Genomic DNA, 18,604 nt, shown 5'->3' on the forward strand with positions numbered 1-18,604 from the left:
ACATATATATATATATAGTATATATATAATATATATGATATATATATAGGATATAGGATCTATATATAATTTTTTTACGTAATTAAGGAGAAAGACACCGTTTTAGTGCAAAATGTCAGTTTTGATCCTGTGACAAAAAGTTTAGACTCTAAAACTCTTATGTTTCAAACTGGGTGAACATTGTCCTTTTGATCCGAAAAAGTAATCCTGTAAATAATAATAATAATAATAATAATAATAATAATAATTATGAATATTTAAAAAATCTGGAAATTATTCTTTCAGCACTCTTGGATTCCAGATGCAAGACTGAACGAGGCATTCGGATCTACAATTAAATACTCAGATGCCCAGATGCAGCAGATTACAATGACATGTTTTATTTTTTAAACAAAATACTAAAACCCTTACAAAGCCCTCCTCCTGCGCTATAAAGAACAGTGTAACACCATGGTAGTACAGCATGCCTGATTATCAGTTTAACACCATGGCAGTACATCATGACTGGTTCAGTGTTACACCATGTGAGTAGAGCATGATTGGTTCAGTGTAACACCATGTGAGTACAGCATGCCTGATTATCAGTTTAACACCATGGCAGTACATCATGACTGGTTCAGTGTAACACCATGTGAGTAGAGCATGACTGGTTCAGTGTAACACCATGTGAGTAGAGCATGACTGGTTCAGTGTAACACCATGTGAGTACAGCATGACTGATTCAGTGTAACACCATGTGAGTAGAGCATGATTGGTTCAGTGTAACACCATGGTAGTACAGCATGACTGGTTATCAGTGTAACACCATGTGAGTAGAGCATGACTGGTTATCAGTGTAACACCATGTGAGTAGAACATGATTGGTTCAGTGTAACACCATGTGAGTACAGCATAACTGGTTATCAGTGTAACACCATGTGAGTTAAGCATGACTGGTTATCAGTGTAACACCATGTGAGTACAGCATGACTGGTTATCAGTGTAACACCATGTGAGTACAGCATGACTGGTTATCAGTGTAACACCATGGCAGTACAGCATGGTTGAGGTCTTCCAGAGCTCTGTCCAGTCATGCCTGCTCCTGGTTTAGTAGTATGGACGGTATCTGCAGCTGCAGTGCCCTCTCTGTCAGCCTGGCAGAAACCCCCCACGCTGGCTCAATACAGATATTGAGATTCAGCCACAACCCAGCAGTAGAAAACCAATGACCTAGTTCAGTTACACATGTTTAATTTTAATACAGTGTAAAACATGTTGAGACTAGAGCCTCTGGTCCAGATGTAATGCCGTATTGTAGAGAACACACTGTGACAACACTATTTACTGTGGCTGCTGTAATTCTCTACTCACGTTTTCTCCACAATGTATCCATAAATAAAGCGCTCAAATCAAAAGGTAAAACCTCTAGACAAAACGTTTTGGCTACTGCCTTCATCAGTGTGCTAATTCACATTTTATGTGGTATTTTTATTATTACCTGCTAGGGAGGGGTGGCTTGTGTAAACAGTATCAATCATAATGATTAGTTAAATACAGGATTTGAAATGCTCAGTTTGATTGTAACCAGACCCCTGAAACTCACATAGAGAGAGATCTTTTTAACCACTGAACCTAAGCAATGCACCTGGGGTGGAGAGTTCACCTGGCCTGGCCTGGCCTGGCATCTAACAGCAGGGCTCACTATTGGCGGTCCAAACCCAGTCAATTCTCCTCCCTAACCAACAGGTAAGCAAAGGCCAAAGCTCCCTGTGGGTCCCCAGCCAAGATGGGCAATTCATCTGAAACAGTGCAATATTCTCTTTAAACACCATTGCATGAGTTTTGCTATTTACTCTTGTGTTCCAGGTCATTAATACACTATACCAATCACTGCTGATGCAATTACAGCCCCATTTGACTTGTCAATGTTTTGCAGTTGTTTCTGATTGAGAGCTGGAATTACGTAGTCCACAGTTAAAGTAAGTAAAGAACATTTCGGAAAAGTCACTTAAGGAAGATAAATACTATTTGTAATCCACAATACGTATGTGGAAATGTGAAGCAACACACTCTGATATGGATTTTCTACAACTGCACTTTTTAACAGATAGTACATTTTTCAGCAGCTCTCTGGCATAAATTTTTTACACTTACTGAAATGCTAATCAAGTGCACAAACAAACAGAAATAGATCACTGCATGTCATTCAATACAATGAGATTTAGAATATTTTGCATATGTGTAATTTGAATTTAGTTTTACATAGAAGTATCTGAACTGATCTTGTAGGTTGTACTTGTTTGTGTTGATTAATTGTAAAGACTACAAACAGCTGATTAAATTATCTATTTGTGCAATGTTCATTTTACAAACACATAATATCATAACATGAAGGAACTAAAATGACAGATTTTTCTACCACTTTCCCAGTGATTATGTGGAATAGAGGCAATATGCTTTAAAAGTATTGTATTCTTAGCCAATCTAGTGTAAACTTTCTCAAGAAACCTCAAAAACAATTAATATTCAGTCTTAAATTTCACTTTGAATTATTTAAAAAGGACTGAGGGGTCTCATCCATTTCTTGAATGTCTACCCCACTGATACAGCAAGACTTCCCTTCAACAGAAGAGCTGCCAAGGGCCACTGGTCCAGTATCAGCTAAAAATCTAAGAGCCATCAGCCCTGTTATTCGAATACGAAGACTGAGCCAAGCTGCTGATCTGGGTAGAGGCAAAACACTAGATAAAGATGTCAGCTAGAAATACAACTGTTTTAAAGTTTCTTGGCAAACTAGGAATGTCAGTCTTAGAATAAAACAATAAATTATAAAATCACCACTAAAGTTGTAATACTGGTTATAAATGCTTCCTTGGTACTATCCCCTCCCACTCCTCATTTCACCCATCAGGGCACACTTAAAGTAATTGTAACTAACAGAATCACTCCAGAAATCTTCATTCCATTCAGCACACGTCTTAAATGTGCAGCTGTAAAATAAACATATGCTAAAGCACACTTGTATGTACATTTCTAAACATGGTATCTGGTACTACTTTAGATTAACATTTCTGCGTCTTTTTCTGCAGTTATCTATTTACGCTTGTACTCCCTGGCTCATTTCACCTCAGCAGTTTCTGAAAGCATTTCAGTTAATAGGGGAAGTACTGATTGGTTATTGACAGGAAAGAAGACAGTGAAAGGGTTTGCTTTAACATGTATTTCTTTCCAAACTGCACATCTGAGACCTATGAAATGAATAGATGTGCACAGTGGAGACATTTTGTGGACTTATTTTGTTAGCTATAATTACTGTAAAGAAATGTTTGTACGCCAGTAAGCGTTGCACCCATTATTTCACAGTGACAAACACGCCAGCCTCTTGGTAATGACAGTTTGTATTGTACGTTTAGGAATGCCATTTGTAAAGTACCTCATGGAAGCTCCAGCAAGTTCAATGTCAGCTCAGTCATACTTTCAAGATTTTTAAATCACCTTTTAAATACATTGACACCAATGATCACCCAATCAGAATAGCTGTATTTTTAACAGATCCCATTTAAAAAGGTGGGCAATTCTTATCAGCATAGGTTAAACAATTCAATGTTGTTCCTCACATGGGATTTTGGAATCCATTTCTATTTGCAGAAATATTTTTTACTGGGCCCGGGAGGCAGCACAAAGGATGATTATCCACTAGAAACTGTCCGCAGGGCATCAGGTGATTCTAAAGGGGGTTAGGGTTAGGGTTAGGGTTAGGGATTGGGTCAGGGTTAGGATTGAAGTTGAGTAAGGTTAGGGTTGGGTTAGGGTCATGGCTGGTTGATGTTGGAGAGGTGTTGAGTTCGGGAGGTGAAAGTTGGGAGTGCTGGACAAATGCCCTTAAATCATCTGAATCCCTGACGACAGTTTCTAGTGGATATTCCTTTCTTCTGCGCCCAGGAGCAGTACTAGTGTTAATGAATCAGTCCGGTTGCTATGGGTGTAACAAGAGGGGTATCAAGGGGGGGGGTGTAAGGGAGTATCTACAAATGACATACTACATTTCAGTAAAACCTTAAAATCCAGTAAATAATGTACGTTTTTACACCCCTTTCCAGAGCACTGACTCGTTTCCCATTCAGAAAATGTGTACCATTGCAATGAATAGCAATTTGTGTATTTAAATCAAGATACTAAAATAGGGGTTGAATTTTGACTAAAAATAGCATTACATGTTTATGCAGCTTAACGCATGCTTTAAAGCAGTAGTGAAGTCTGTGATGGACACTAGTGTAGTGAAAACAGAGAAACACCCAGAACAATGCTTGTTGTAATACGAGTCTGCACATTGAGGAAAGCCTGTGTATCTCTAAACTAAATGGATTCCAAATTCCATTATAACTGTACCATCTATGGTAGTGGCAGAGGGTTAGGGTTAGAGTTAGGGTTATGGTAGTTGCAGAGGTGGGGTTGGTTAGGATAAGACCATCAGAGTCACTGATCCCTTCTGTCTTTTTAGGATGGCGACTGCCTGCTCGTGGGTGACTCCTTCCAAACTCTCTCCATTCACAGACAGAATCTGATCTCCTCGCTTCAATTTCCCGTCAACTGCCGCTGCCCCCTGAAATAAACACAGAAACACAGGGCATTACTATCACACTCCTAAACACACACACAAAAACACAGGGCTTCACTAACACACTACTGAACACACAAACACAGGGCATCACTATAACACTCCTAAACACACACACAAACACAGGGCATCACTAACACACTACTGAACACACAAACTCAAACACAGGGCATCACGAACACACTCCTGAATACAAAAACACAGGGCATCACTAACACACTACTGAACACACAAACACAGGGCATCACTAACACACTACTGAACACACAAACACAGGGCATCACTAACACACTACTGAACACACAAACACAGGGCATCACTAACACACTCCTAAACACACAAACACAGGGCATCACTAACACACTCCTGAACACACAAACACAGGGCATCACTAACACACTACTGAACACACAAACACAGGGCATCACTAACACACTCCTAAACACACACACACAAACACAGGGCATCACTAACACACTACTGAACACACAAACACAGGGCATCACTAACACACTTCTGAACACACAAACACAGGGCATCACTAACACACTACTGAACACACAAACACAGGGCATCACTAACACACTACTGAACACACAAACACAGGGCATCACTAACACACTCCTAAACACACAAACACAGGGCATCACTATCACACTCCTGAACACACACACACAAACACAGGGCATCACTAACACACTCCTAAACACAACACACAAACACAGGGCATCACTAACACACTAAACACACACACACAAACACAGGGCATCACTAACACACTCCTAAACACACAAACACAGGGCATCACTAACACACTCCTAAACACACAAACACAGGGCATCACTATCACACTCCTAAACACACAAACACAGGGCATCACTAACACACTACTGAACACACAAACACAGGGCATCACTATCACACTCCTAAACACACAAACACAGGGCATCACTATCACACTCCTAAACACAACACACAAACACAGGGCATCACTAACACACTACTGAACACACAAACACAGGGCATCACTAACACACTACTGAACACACAAACACAGGGCATCACTAACACACTCCTAAACACACAAACACAGGGCATCACTAACACACTCCTAAACACACAAACACAGGGCATCACTAACACACTACTGAACACACAAACACAGGGCATCACTAACACACTCCTAAACACACAAACACAGGGCATCACTATCACACTCCTAAACACACACACACAAACACAGGGCATCACTAACACACTCCTAAACACACAAACACAGGGCATCACTAACACACTCCTAAACACACACACACAAACACAGGGCATCACTAACACACTCCTAAACACACAAACACAGGGCATCACTATCACACTCCTACAACACACAAACACAGGGCATCACTAACACACTCCTAAACACACAAACACAGGGCATCACTAACACACTACTGAACACACAAACACAGGGCATCACTATCACACTCCTACAACACACAAACACAGGGCATCACTAACACACTCCTAAACACACAAACACAGGGCATCACTAACACACTCCTAAACACACAAACACAGGGCATCACTATCACACTAAACACAACACACAAACACAGGGCATCACTAACACACTACAAACACACAAACACAGGGCATCACTAACACACTCCTAAACACACAAACACAGGGCATCACTAACACACTCCTAAACACAACACACAAACACAGGGCATCAATAACACACTCCTAAACACACAAACACAGGGCATCACTATCACACTCCTAAACACACACACACAAACACAGGGCATCACTATCACACTCCTAAACACACACACACAAACACAGGGCATCACTATCACACTCCTAAACACACAAACACAGGGCATCACTAACACACTCCTGAACACACAAACACAGGGCATCACTATCACACTCCTAAACACACACACACAAACACAGGGCATCACTAACACACTCCTAAACACACACACACAAACACAGGGCATCACTATCACACTCCTACAACACACAAACACAGGGCATCACTAACACACTCCTAAACACACAAACACAGGGCATCACTATCACACTCCTAAACACACAAACACAGGGCATCACTAACACACTCCTAAACACACAAACACAGGGCATCACTAACACACTACTAAACACACAAACACAGGGCATCACTATCACACTCCTAAACACACACACACAAACACAGGGCATCACTATCACACTCCTAAACACACACACACAAACACAGGGCATCACTAACACACTACTGAACACACAAACACAGGGCATCACTATCACACTCCTAAACACACACACACAAACACAGGGCATCACTAACACACTCCTAAACACACACACACAAACACAGGGCATCACTAACACACTCCTAAACACACAAACACAGGGCATCACTAACACACTCCTTGAACACACAAACACAGGGCATCACTAACACACTCCTAAACACAACACACAAACACAGGGCATCACTAACACACTCCTAAACACACACACACAAACACAGGGCATCACTATCACACTCCTAAACACACACACACAAACACAGGGCATCACTAACACACTCCTAACACACACAAACACAGGGCATCACTATCACACTCCTAAACACACAAACACAGGGCATCACTATCACACTCCTAAACACACACACACAAACACAGGGCATCACTATCACACTCCTAAACACACAAACACAGGGCATCACTAACACACTACTGAACACACAAACACAGGGCACCACTATCACACTCCTAAACACACACACACAAACACAGGGCATCACTATCACACTCCTAAACACACACACACAAAAACAGGGCATCACTAACACACTACTGAACACACAAACACAGGGCATCACTATCACACTCCTAAACACACACACACAAACACAGGGCATCACTAACACACTACTGAACACACAAACACAGGGCATCACTATCACACTCCTAAACACACACACACAAACACAGGGCATCACTAACACACTACTGAACACACAAACACAGGGCATCACTATCACACTCCTGAACACACAAACACAGGGCATCACTAACACACTCCTAAACACACAAACACAGGGCATCACTATCACACTCCTAAACACACAAACACAGGGCATCACTAACACACTACTGAACACACACACACACACACACAAACACAGGGCATCACTAACACACTACTGAACACACAAACACAGGGCATCACTATCACACTCCTAAACACACACACACAAACACAGGGCATCACTAACACACTCCTAAACACACAAACACAGGGCATCACTAACACACTCCTAAACACACACACACAAACACAGGGCATCACTATCACACTCCTAAACACACACACAAACACAGGGTATCACTATTACACTCCTACAACACACAAACACAGGGCATCACTATCACACTCCTAAACACACACACACAAACACAGGGCATCACTAACACACTCCTAAACAACACACAAACACAGGGCATCACTAACACACTCCTAAACACACAAACACAGGGCATCACTAACACACTCCTAAACACACAAACACAGGGCATCACTACACACACTCCTAAACACACAAACACAGGGCATCACTAACACACTCCTAAACACACAAACACAGGGCATCACTATCACACTCCTAAACACACACACACAAACACAGGGTATCACTATTACACTCCTAAACACACACACACAAACACAGGGCATCACTAACACACTCCTAAACACACACACACAAACACAGGGCATCACTAACACACTCCTAAACACACAAACACAGGGCATCACTATCACACTCCTAAACACACACACAAACACAGGGCATCACTAACACACTCCTAAACACACAAACACAGGGCATCACTAACACACTACTGAACACACAAACACAGGGCATCACTATCACACTCCTAAACACACACACACAAACACAGGGCATCACTAACACACTCCTGAACACACAAACACAGGGCATCACTATCACACTCCTAAACACACAACACACAAACACAGGGCATCACTAACACACTACTGAACACACAAACACAGGGCATCACTATCACACTCCTGAACACACAAACACAGGGCATCACTATCACACTCTTAAACACACAAACACAGGGTATCACTATCACACTCCTAAACACACATACACAGGGCATCACTAACACACTACTAAACACACACACACAACACACAAACACAGGGCATCACTATCACACTCCTAAACACACAAACACAAACACAGGGCATCACTAACACACTCCTAAACACACACACACAAACACAGGGCATCACTAACACACTACTGAACACACAAACACAGGGCATCACTATCACACTCCTAAACACACACACACAAACACAGGGCATCACTAACACACTCCTAAACACACAAACACAGGGCATCACTAACACACTACTGAACACACAAACACAGGGCATCACTAACACACTCCTGAACACACAAACACAGGGCATCACTAACACACTCCTAAACACACAAACACAGGGCATCACTATCACACTCCTAAACACACACACACAAACACAAGGCATCACTAACACACTCCTAAACACAAAAACACAAACACAGGGCATCACTAACACACTCCTAAACACACAAACACAGGGCATCACTAACACACTACTGAACACACAAACACAGGGCATCACTAACACACTCCTAAACACACAAACACAAACACAGGGCATCACTAACACACTACTAAACACACAAACACAGGGCATCACTATCACACTCCTAAACACACACACACAAACACAGGGCATCACTAACACACTACTGAACACACAAACACAGGGCATCACTATCACACTCCTAAACACACAAACACAGGGCATCACTAACACACTACTAAACACACACACAAACACAGGGCATCACTAACACACTACTGAACACACAAACACAGGGCATCACTATCACACTCCTAAACACACACACACAAACACAGGGCATCACTAACACACTCCTAAACACACACACACAAACACAGGGTATCACTATTACACTCCTAAACACACAAACACAGGGCATCACTATCACACTCCTAAACACACACACACAAACACAGGGCATCACTATCACACTCCTAAACCCACAAACACAAACACAGGGCATCACTAACACACTACTGAACACACAAACACAGGGCATCACTATCACACTCCTAAACACACACACACAAACACAGGGTATCACTATCACACTCCTAAACACACAAACACAGGGCATCACTAACACACTATTGAACACACAAACACAGGGCATCACTATCACACTCCTAAACACACACACACAAACACAGGGCATCACTAACACACTACTGAACACACAAACACAGGGCATCACTAACACACTCCTAAACACAAACACACAAACACAGGGCATCACTAACACACTACTGAACACACAAACACAGGGCATCACTAACACACTCCTAAACACACAAACACAGGGCATCACTAACACACTCCTAAACACACAAACACAGGGCATCACTAACACACTACTGAACACACAAACACAGGGCATCACTAACACACTCCTAAACACACACACACAAACACAGGGCATCACTATCACACTCCTAAACACACACACACAAACACAGGGCATCACTAACACACTCCTAAACACACAAACACAGGGCATCACTAACACACTACTGAACACACAAACACAGGGCATCACTATCACACTCCTAAACACACACACACAAACACAGGGCATCACTAACACACTCCTAAACACACAACACACAGGGCATCACTAACACACTACTGAACACACAAACACAGGGCATCACTATCACACTCCTGAACACACAAACACAGGGCATCACTAACACACTACTGAACACACAAACACACACACACACACACACACACACACACACACAGGGCATCACTAACACACTACTGAACACACAAACACAGGGCATCACTATCACACTCCTAAACACACACACACACAGGGCATCACTAACACACTACTGAACACACAAACACAGGGCATCACTAACACACTACTGAACACACAAACACAGGGCATCACTAACACACTACTAAACACACAAACACAGGGCATCACTATCACACTCCTAAACACACAAACACAGGGCATCACTAACACACTACTGAACACACAAACACAGGGCATCACTAACACACTCCTAAACACACAAACACAGGGCATCACTAACACACTCCTAAACACACACACACACAAACACAGGGCATCACTAACACACTCCTAAACACACACACACAAACACAGGGTATCACCATCACACTCCTAAACACACAAACACAGGGCATCACTATCACACTCCTAAACCCAAAAACACAAACACAGGGCATCACTAACACACTACTGAACACACAAACACAGGGCATCACTATCACACTCCTAAACACACAAACACAAACACAGGGCATCACTAACACACTCCTAAACACACAAACACAGGGCATCACTAACACACTACTGAACACACAAACACAGGGCATCACTATCACACTCCTAAACACACACACACAAACACAGGGCATCAATAACACAATCTTAAACACACAAACACAGGGCATCACTAACACACTCCTAAACACACAAACACAGGGCATCACTAACACACTCCTAAACACACACACAGGGCATCACTAACACACACACACACACACACACACACACACACACACACACACACACACACACACACACACACACACACACACACACACTAACACACTCCTAAATACACAAACACAGGGCATCAGTAACACTTCTAAACACACACACACACACACACACACACACAGGGCATCAGCTGCACAGTAAAACATGTTTTATCCAAACTAATTTGAACCATCAGGGTGTTTTAAAATACAATTGTTCTAATAATTTAATCAATATTATTGTGAAACTGTCAATATGACATTCCCAATCATGAAACCAGTAAAAGGTTAAATACAACACCTGTACCTTTACATTTATAACAGCCTGGTCAACTTTTTCATATCCAGTGATTGCATTGGCATCCTACTCATGTATGCTAGTCTGCACTTGGTATTTGTCGGAAACAGCAGTTACACTATGTAACACAATTTTTGTTCCTAGGTAGTAAGTGTTATTTCCTAATTGCTTATGCCTCAAAAGTATAGAAAATGGCTATTATTCCCCACAAACTTTGCTTTTGTGACCAGGACAGTGATATTTCAAAATATCACTATTTCCAATGGGAAAACGGGCAAATGTGTGTCTTTTCGTTCACATAAAGTCAGAAAAAAACAACATATGAATCCAAATTAACATGTATTTATACTAAAGTAATACAAAATGACTACAAAAGATTTAGAAGTGAGTAGTTTTTCGAGATTTACGATTATACTGTAAATACAGTATAATAACACTTACTAATAACACTTACTACCCAGGAACAACAACAAAAAAAAATTGTTAAACGGTGTTATCATAACAAGCACCCCTGCATCGTCAATAACATCTATTTTTAAGTTCAGCTGGTATACCAGAGTGCACCCTTACCCTGTCCCCCTGCAACACACTGCCCCCAGTGGATATAAGAAATACCACACATGTTCTACATGCACACAGCACTTCTTAGTGATGTATTTCTAACATCAACTAGGGCCAGAGCATTGCAGGTGGACAGGTTAATACAATTTTGTGTACCAGCTGAGCTTACAGAGAAGACATGTGTGAGAATTGTATTAAGTTGGAAAACCAAAACAGAAAATAATATAAAAGTGAGTGTAAACAAAAATAACACATTAGTTACAGTGACTGATGAAGTGAATTCATTGTGTGTAAGGGGTCTCATTAGTTACAGTGACTGATGAAGTGAATTCATTGTGTGTAAGGGGTCTCATTAGTTACAGTGACTGATGAAGTGAACTCATTGTGTGTTAGGGGTCTCTTATTAGTTACAGTGACTGATGAAGTGAATTAATTGTGTGTAAGGGGTCTCATTAGTTACAGTGACTGATGAAGTGAATTCATTGTGTGTAAGGGGTCTCATTAGTTACAGTGACTGATGAAGTGAATTCATTGTGTGTAAGGGGTCTCTTATTACATAACTAATCTTGTGTAGTTTGGGGGAGAGAACTGCAGATGCAAAAACAAGCTGAATATGTAGAAATGTAGTTGTCATTAAAAATGCATGTAAACATTATGAACAGTTACCTTGCCAAAGACAGTCTTGACATATATGGGCAGGTCTCCATGGGGACTCCCATATCCTCCCACGATGCTGAAGCCCAGACCTTCTGAGCCCTTCTCCAGGGCAATCCTCTTGGGCTGAGAGGTTCTGAGTGACAAGCACAGAAGCAAAGTGAGCTGCAGAAAAATTATGTTCGAAATATACTACTAGTCTAGTGGTACCCAACCTGTGATCCGCGGGACCGTAACTAAACTGCAGGTGGTCTGCAAACAAGTTCCAAACGCAGTTCTTACAAAACCCATTTCTACACAATCACACATTATGCTACTACAATATATATTACTTAGCAACACAACAGCTTTAACCACAATCTACAGTGGCTCTCCAAAGGATTCAACCCCCTTGGAATTCATTTTATTGTGTTACAACATGGAATCAGAATGGATTTAATTAGGAGTTTTTGCCACTGATCAACACAAAAATGTCCATAATGTCAAAGTGAAAAATAAAATATACAAATTGTTCTAAATTAATTACAAATACAAAACAGAAAATAATTGATTGCATAAGTATTAACCCCCTTGAGTCAATATTTGGTAGAGGCACCTTTGGCAGCAATTACAGCCTTATTCTATTTGGATAAGTCTTTACCAGTTTTGCACATCTGGACACTGCAATTTTTGCCCATTATTCTTTGAAAAATTGCTCAAGCTCTGTCAAGTTGGATGGGGACCTTGTGAACAGCAATTTTAAACTCTTTCCACATATTCTCAATTGGATTGAGGTCCAGGCTTTGACTTTATTTTTTTGGCTGTATGTTTGGGGTCATTGTCCTGCTGGAAGATGAATCTACTCCCAAGTCCCAGGTCTCTTGCAGACTTCATCAGGTTTTCCTCCAAGATTTCTCTGTACTTTGCTGCATCGATTTTGCCCTCTATCTTCACGAGCTTTCCAGGCCCTGATGCAGAGACACATTCCCATAGCATGTTGCTGCCACCACCATGCTTCACGGTAGGGATGGTGTTCTCAGGATGATGTGCGGTGTTAGGCTTGCACCAAACATAGCGCTTAGCGTTGAGGCCAAAAAGCTCTATTTTGGTCTCGTCAGACCATAGAATCTTCTTCACTTGGTCTCAGAGTCTCCCACATGCCTTCTGGCAAACTCTGCCTGAGACTTGATGTGAGTTTTTTTGCAACAATGGTTTTCTTTTTGCCAATCTCCCTGGGTTATTGTTGCCGTATGCACAGTGTCTCCCAGCTCAGCCGTGGAAGGCTGTAACTCCTTTAGAGTTGCCATAAGCCTCTTGGTGGCCTCCCTGACTAGTGGCCTTCTCGCCCGGCTATTCAGTTTTTGAGGACAGCCTGTTCTAGATAGATTCACAGTTATGCCATATTCTCTCCATTTCTTAATTTATTGTGCTCTGGGGGATATTCAATGCCTTGGAAATGTTCTTATATCCTACCCTTGATTGGTGCTTTAGAAGAACATTATTCTGGATTTGCTTTGAATGTTCCTTCATCTTCATGATGTAGTTTTTGTTAGGAAATTTACTAACTAACTGTGGGACCTCCCAGAAACAGGTATATTTAACCTGAAATCATGTGAGACACCTTAATTGTACACAGGTGGACTCCATTCAACTATGTGACTTCTAAAGACAATTGGTTACACCAGAGCTTATTTAGGTGTGCCATAGCAAACGGGGGTAAATACTTATGCAATCAATTATATTCTGTTTTATATTTGTAATTAATTTAGAACAATTTGTAGATTTTATTTTTCACTTTGACATTATGGACTTGACAATTTTGTGTTGATCAGTGGCAAAAACTCCTAATTAAATACATTTTGATTCCATGTTTTTTTCCATGTAAAAGTTCAAGTGGGGCGAATCCTTTTGAGAGCCACTGTATATAATTATATTAGATTTTATTACGGATGTGTTTATAAATTAATATATATATATATTGCAGCTTTCTTTGATGCAATACTAAGCAGTGCCTTCAAAGCCGCCATTAACTGAAACAGTTTTCTGATGTGAAACAAATACTAACTAAATAACTTACACATTATGAAGGCACATTTGTCTTGTCAAAATTACAGACTTCTTTTTTTTTAGCTATCTTTCTAATCTGTGCTCATTCTTCACTGTTCAGGAAATAAAATGTTATCTGGCTGTCCCAGCCTTTTCACTTCGCATACAAGTAGCAGACTGCATTGAATATTCCTAACTATGGAAAGACTCAATTAAAACAAGCAAACAAACAAACAAACAAACAAACAAACAAACAAACAAAAACATTAAAACCATAGTTTCAGTAATTTTAATTTTCAGTAATGTAAAATATGTGCTCCAGTGTTGCCAGGGATATAGGAATAGACCTATTATTTCCATACATGTTTGGAGAGGTTAGCTGCATACAGTAACAGAAGTTACAATAGTGTGAATGATCAATTTCAGTTCCATGTTATGATATGGCTTTATTCAGCCAGGTTTAAAGGGTACAAAAGGACCCTATTAAGACTACTGGAAATAATGTGTACAGTCTGCTCTGAAGTAGTCATATTTAACCAACATGCTATCCTATTGACAGTGTGCCACAAATCCTGTTTAATTTACTCATCACAGCCCACCAGAAGTAGTAAGTAACATCCTATACACTCTCCTATCAGTTTTTAATTTTTCAAATTGCTTCCCACCCACCTCGTCTTCGTATTCCATCGAGCGAAGTCTGAGACTCAGTGAGTGCAAGAAGTTGCGTTAGAAATTGACTAATTAGCTACACGAGGCAACGGTTGTGGGGACCAGCATGTATTTACATTTACTGAATCAGTACGACCCAAACCCCAGCGCATTATGTGTCAGGAGGTTTTGTCCAACAAACCTGCAAAATTGAGACGCCATTTATCTAGAAAGCATTCAGAATGTGAATAAAATACAAATTTTAAACAAAAGAAAAGAACAAAGCCGTCAGCAACTTTCAATGCACAAAATGACATTCCTTGTTGACCTGGTAGTGAAAATTCAAGCCCAGGAATCTCATTAAGTTTGGTAAGCTATATCAATACTTTACTTTCTAAATGTACTTATACATACACACATACAAATTAGTTTCAAAATGCTGTTGTAAAAAAAAGTGTGGCAAGAGGTCCGTGAGAAAAATCCAAACATCTACACTGAAAAAGATTGGGAACTAGTCCATTGTAATTGTACTCAAACCCATCTCTGATCTCTCTTTTTTCATACCTAGTTATTCTTTTTTTTTTGTAATCACATTTTTATTATACCAAATGCAAGAAACACATAAGAATAAGGAACAAAGAAGCTGTTTAACCCCACCCCCCACATGGGCAATACCTCAGAAACCCTGAATGCACAAGAAAATATAGAATGGAGAAAAAAGAAGAAAAAAGGCTGTCCAATCCCCCCTCTCCTCCACGTAGACAGCATGAAAGGAAACTCAAGATAATCGTAAATCTTTAATTTTACTGACTCCGTCCCTACACATCAGCAAGGTGCCACTCTTCACACCACTGACCCTGGCCGACGACAATTCTACAAAGATGATGTCCAACAAACAGCCTGAGCCAATGCTGCTCAGAGAGCTGATGAGGAGGGAACCAGCGCCGTACAACTAATTTCTTGGCTGCAGTCATGCCTGCCAGCCAGAGCTTATGTTGGGTTTCGATGAAGGAGAATCTGGAGTCATAATTTAAAAGATATAGGACTGGAACCAGGGGGATGCGTGCAGGGGTTTAACCCCAGATAGTAAATTGTGATTATGTCATAAAGGAGAATGTTTGTGCCACTTGATTTTAAGTTCGGAGAGTGTATGAAATTATAGAGTACAGCGCACTTTTTATACGTAAGGCCAGAGAAAAGTAGATCTTGCAATCTAATGAGAGAAATCAACTCCTGTTCAATCTCTTTCCTGGAGGAGTCAGCTGTTGAATCTAACCCTCGGGTTATCGAACGCAGTTGAAATACCCAGTGATATAACTTGAAATTAGGACAGGTCAATCCACCATTCAAGTTGCTGCACTGTAACGCAGACCATTTAATGTAGGCTTGTTTCCCATTTCACACAAACTTTTTTAATAAAGTCTAGCTTTAACCAATAGCCGATTGGAGGAGGTAGCAGTAACATTGCACTTATAAAGTTAATTCTTGGAAGAATATTCATTTTAATTGTGGTGACTCGAGTAGGGACTGATGCTGATGATAATATTCATCCAATTAAGTAATTTCCAATCTTTTTAAGAACATTCATATAGTTTATCTTAGCAACTGCACCAACAGAGAGGCGAATCTCAACATCCAGGCAAACAACACTGGATGCAATCGGAAAGATAGCCGGAATAGTAACTCTACCAGCAGCAGCATTAACACCGATTTGTACCCTGATATTAATTCAAATTCGTGAAAAATTTCTAAAACATTCCTTAGGGAGCGCTGTAAATCAGACGCGTATAAAAGTGTGTCATCTGTATATAATGAGATCAAGTGAGAAGACGCACCAAACTTGATCGGGAAGATTAATGTAATTTGATTTATAAACTGAACAACTGGTTCAAGAGGCAAACCAAACACACCACAAATATTGCCATTCCACATGATCAAAGGCTTTTTCTGCGTCCAGAAACAATATTCCACTGGGAGAATCTAATTTATCACTATTGGAGATCACATGTAGTAACTGACAGATATTATCAGCAGCCAGTCGACTTTAAATAAAACCAGTTTGATCCGAGTGAATCAATTTGTCCGCTGCTCTCTCCAAACGAGAGGTAATCACTACGGCGTAAATTCTTACGTCGCTATTAATCAGGGAAATAGGACGATAGCTGGTGTACTCACTAAGATCTTTGCCTGAATTGGTCAGTACAGTGATCAAAGCAGTGTTACAATCTCAATGAAAACCATCAGACGTAATAGTAGCATTTATTGTATCAAGCCAAATCGGACCTAGCAAATCACAGAATGCCAAGTAAAATTCAGCAGGCAGTCCATCGATTCCTGGAGAACAGCTCCTTTTAGCAGATTTAACTGCCTGTAACAAGTCATCTAGAGATATTGGAGTGTCCAGCATCACTGGTTGAGATTTTGCAGAAAAGCAAGACATCGCTCTGGGGCTGATGAGTTGTCAGAGGAGTAACATTGCACTTATGAGGTGTGATGGTCTACTACTGTCTGTGTAGTATTTGTGCTTCGTAGAGTGCAAGCGAAATTCAACCATCTGTTTTAAGAAATTATTCAATTCAGCCTGTTCTGCCTCAGTTTGGAGTCAACAGTACTATTGTAATTAGCCTTTAAGCCTCATTCTAATTTGTTACAGCTAGACTCAGGCTGAGATATCAATTGCAATTTTTACTTTTTTAAATGGGATGAAAACCAAAATCGCATTACACGCATAAAACCAGTGATAGCAGCCCAAATCATTGCCAGATTGTTTACCGAGCCCACATTAATATTATTAAAGTCTGTCAATTTGGATCTAAACTGAGCTAGAAAATCCTGATTCTGGAGAAGCGATGTATTGAATCTCCACCTGTTCAATTTGCCCTGGCTGGGAGCCAGATTAAATACAGACACAATATCACAATGGCCCGAGACATTCCTAGGCAGTATATCCATGTTACCAGCGGAGCAAAGAATAATAATAATAAAATCAATCCTAGAGAATGTTTTGTGATATGGAGAGAAATATGTGAAATCCTTGGCAGATGGACTTTGAAATCGCCATAAAGCTGTCAAAT

At 40.6% G+C, this 18,604-nt stretch overlaps 1 protein-coding gene across 1 annotated transcript in view; it reads right to left on the reverse strand.

The window, feature by feature from the left end:
* Nucleotides 1-212: 212 nt before the first annotated feature.
* patj (PATJ crumbs cell polarity complex component) overlaps nucleotides 213-18,604 on the reverse strand; it is a 250,035-nt gene continuing 231,643 nt past the window's right edge. Inside the window, exons 29-30 of the mRNA XM_041278026.1 lie at nucleotides 12,870-12,993; nucleotides 213-4,582 (exon numbers count right to left, since the gene is read on the reverse strand). Of these exons, the coding sequence (XP_041133960.1) occupies nucleotides 4,436-4,582; nucleotides 12,870-12,993 (271 nt within the window). The 3' untranslated portion in view covers nucleotides 213-4,435. The remainder of the gene's footprint in view (nucleotides 4,583-12,869; nucleotides 12,994-18,604) is intronic.

Source organism: Polyodon spathula, chromosome 18, assembly GCF_017654505.1.
Source record: "Polyodon spathula isolate WHYD16114869_AA chromosome 18, ASM1765450v1, whole genome shotgun sequence".
NCBI lineage: Eukaryota > Metazoa > Chordata > Actinopteri > Acipenseriformes > Polyodontidae > Polyodon > Polyodon spathula.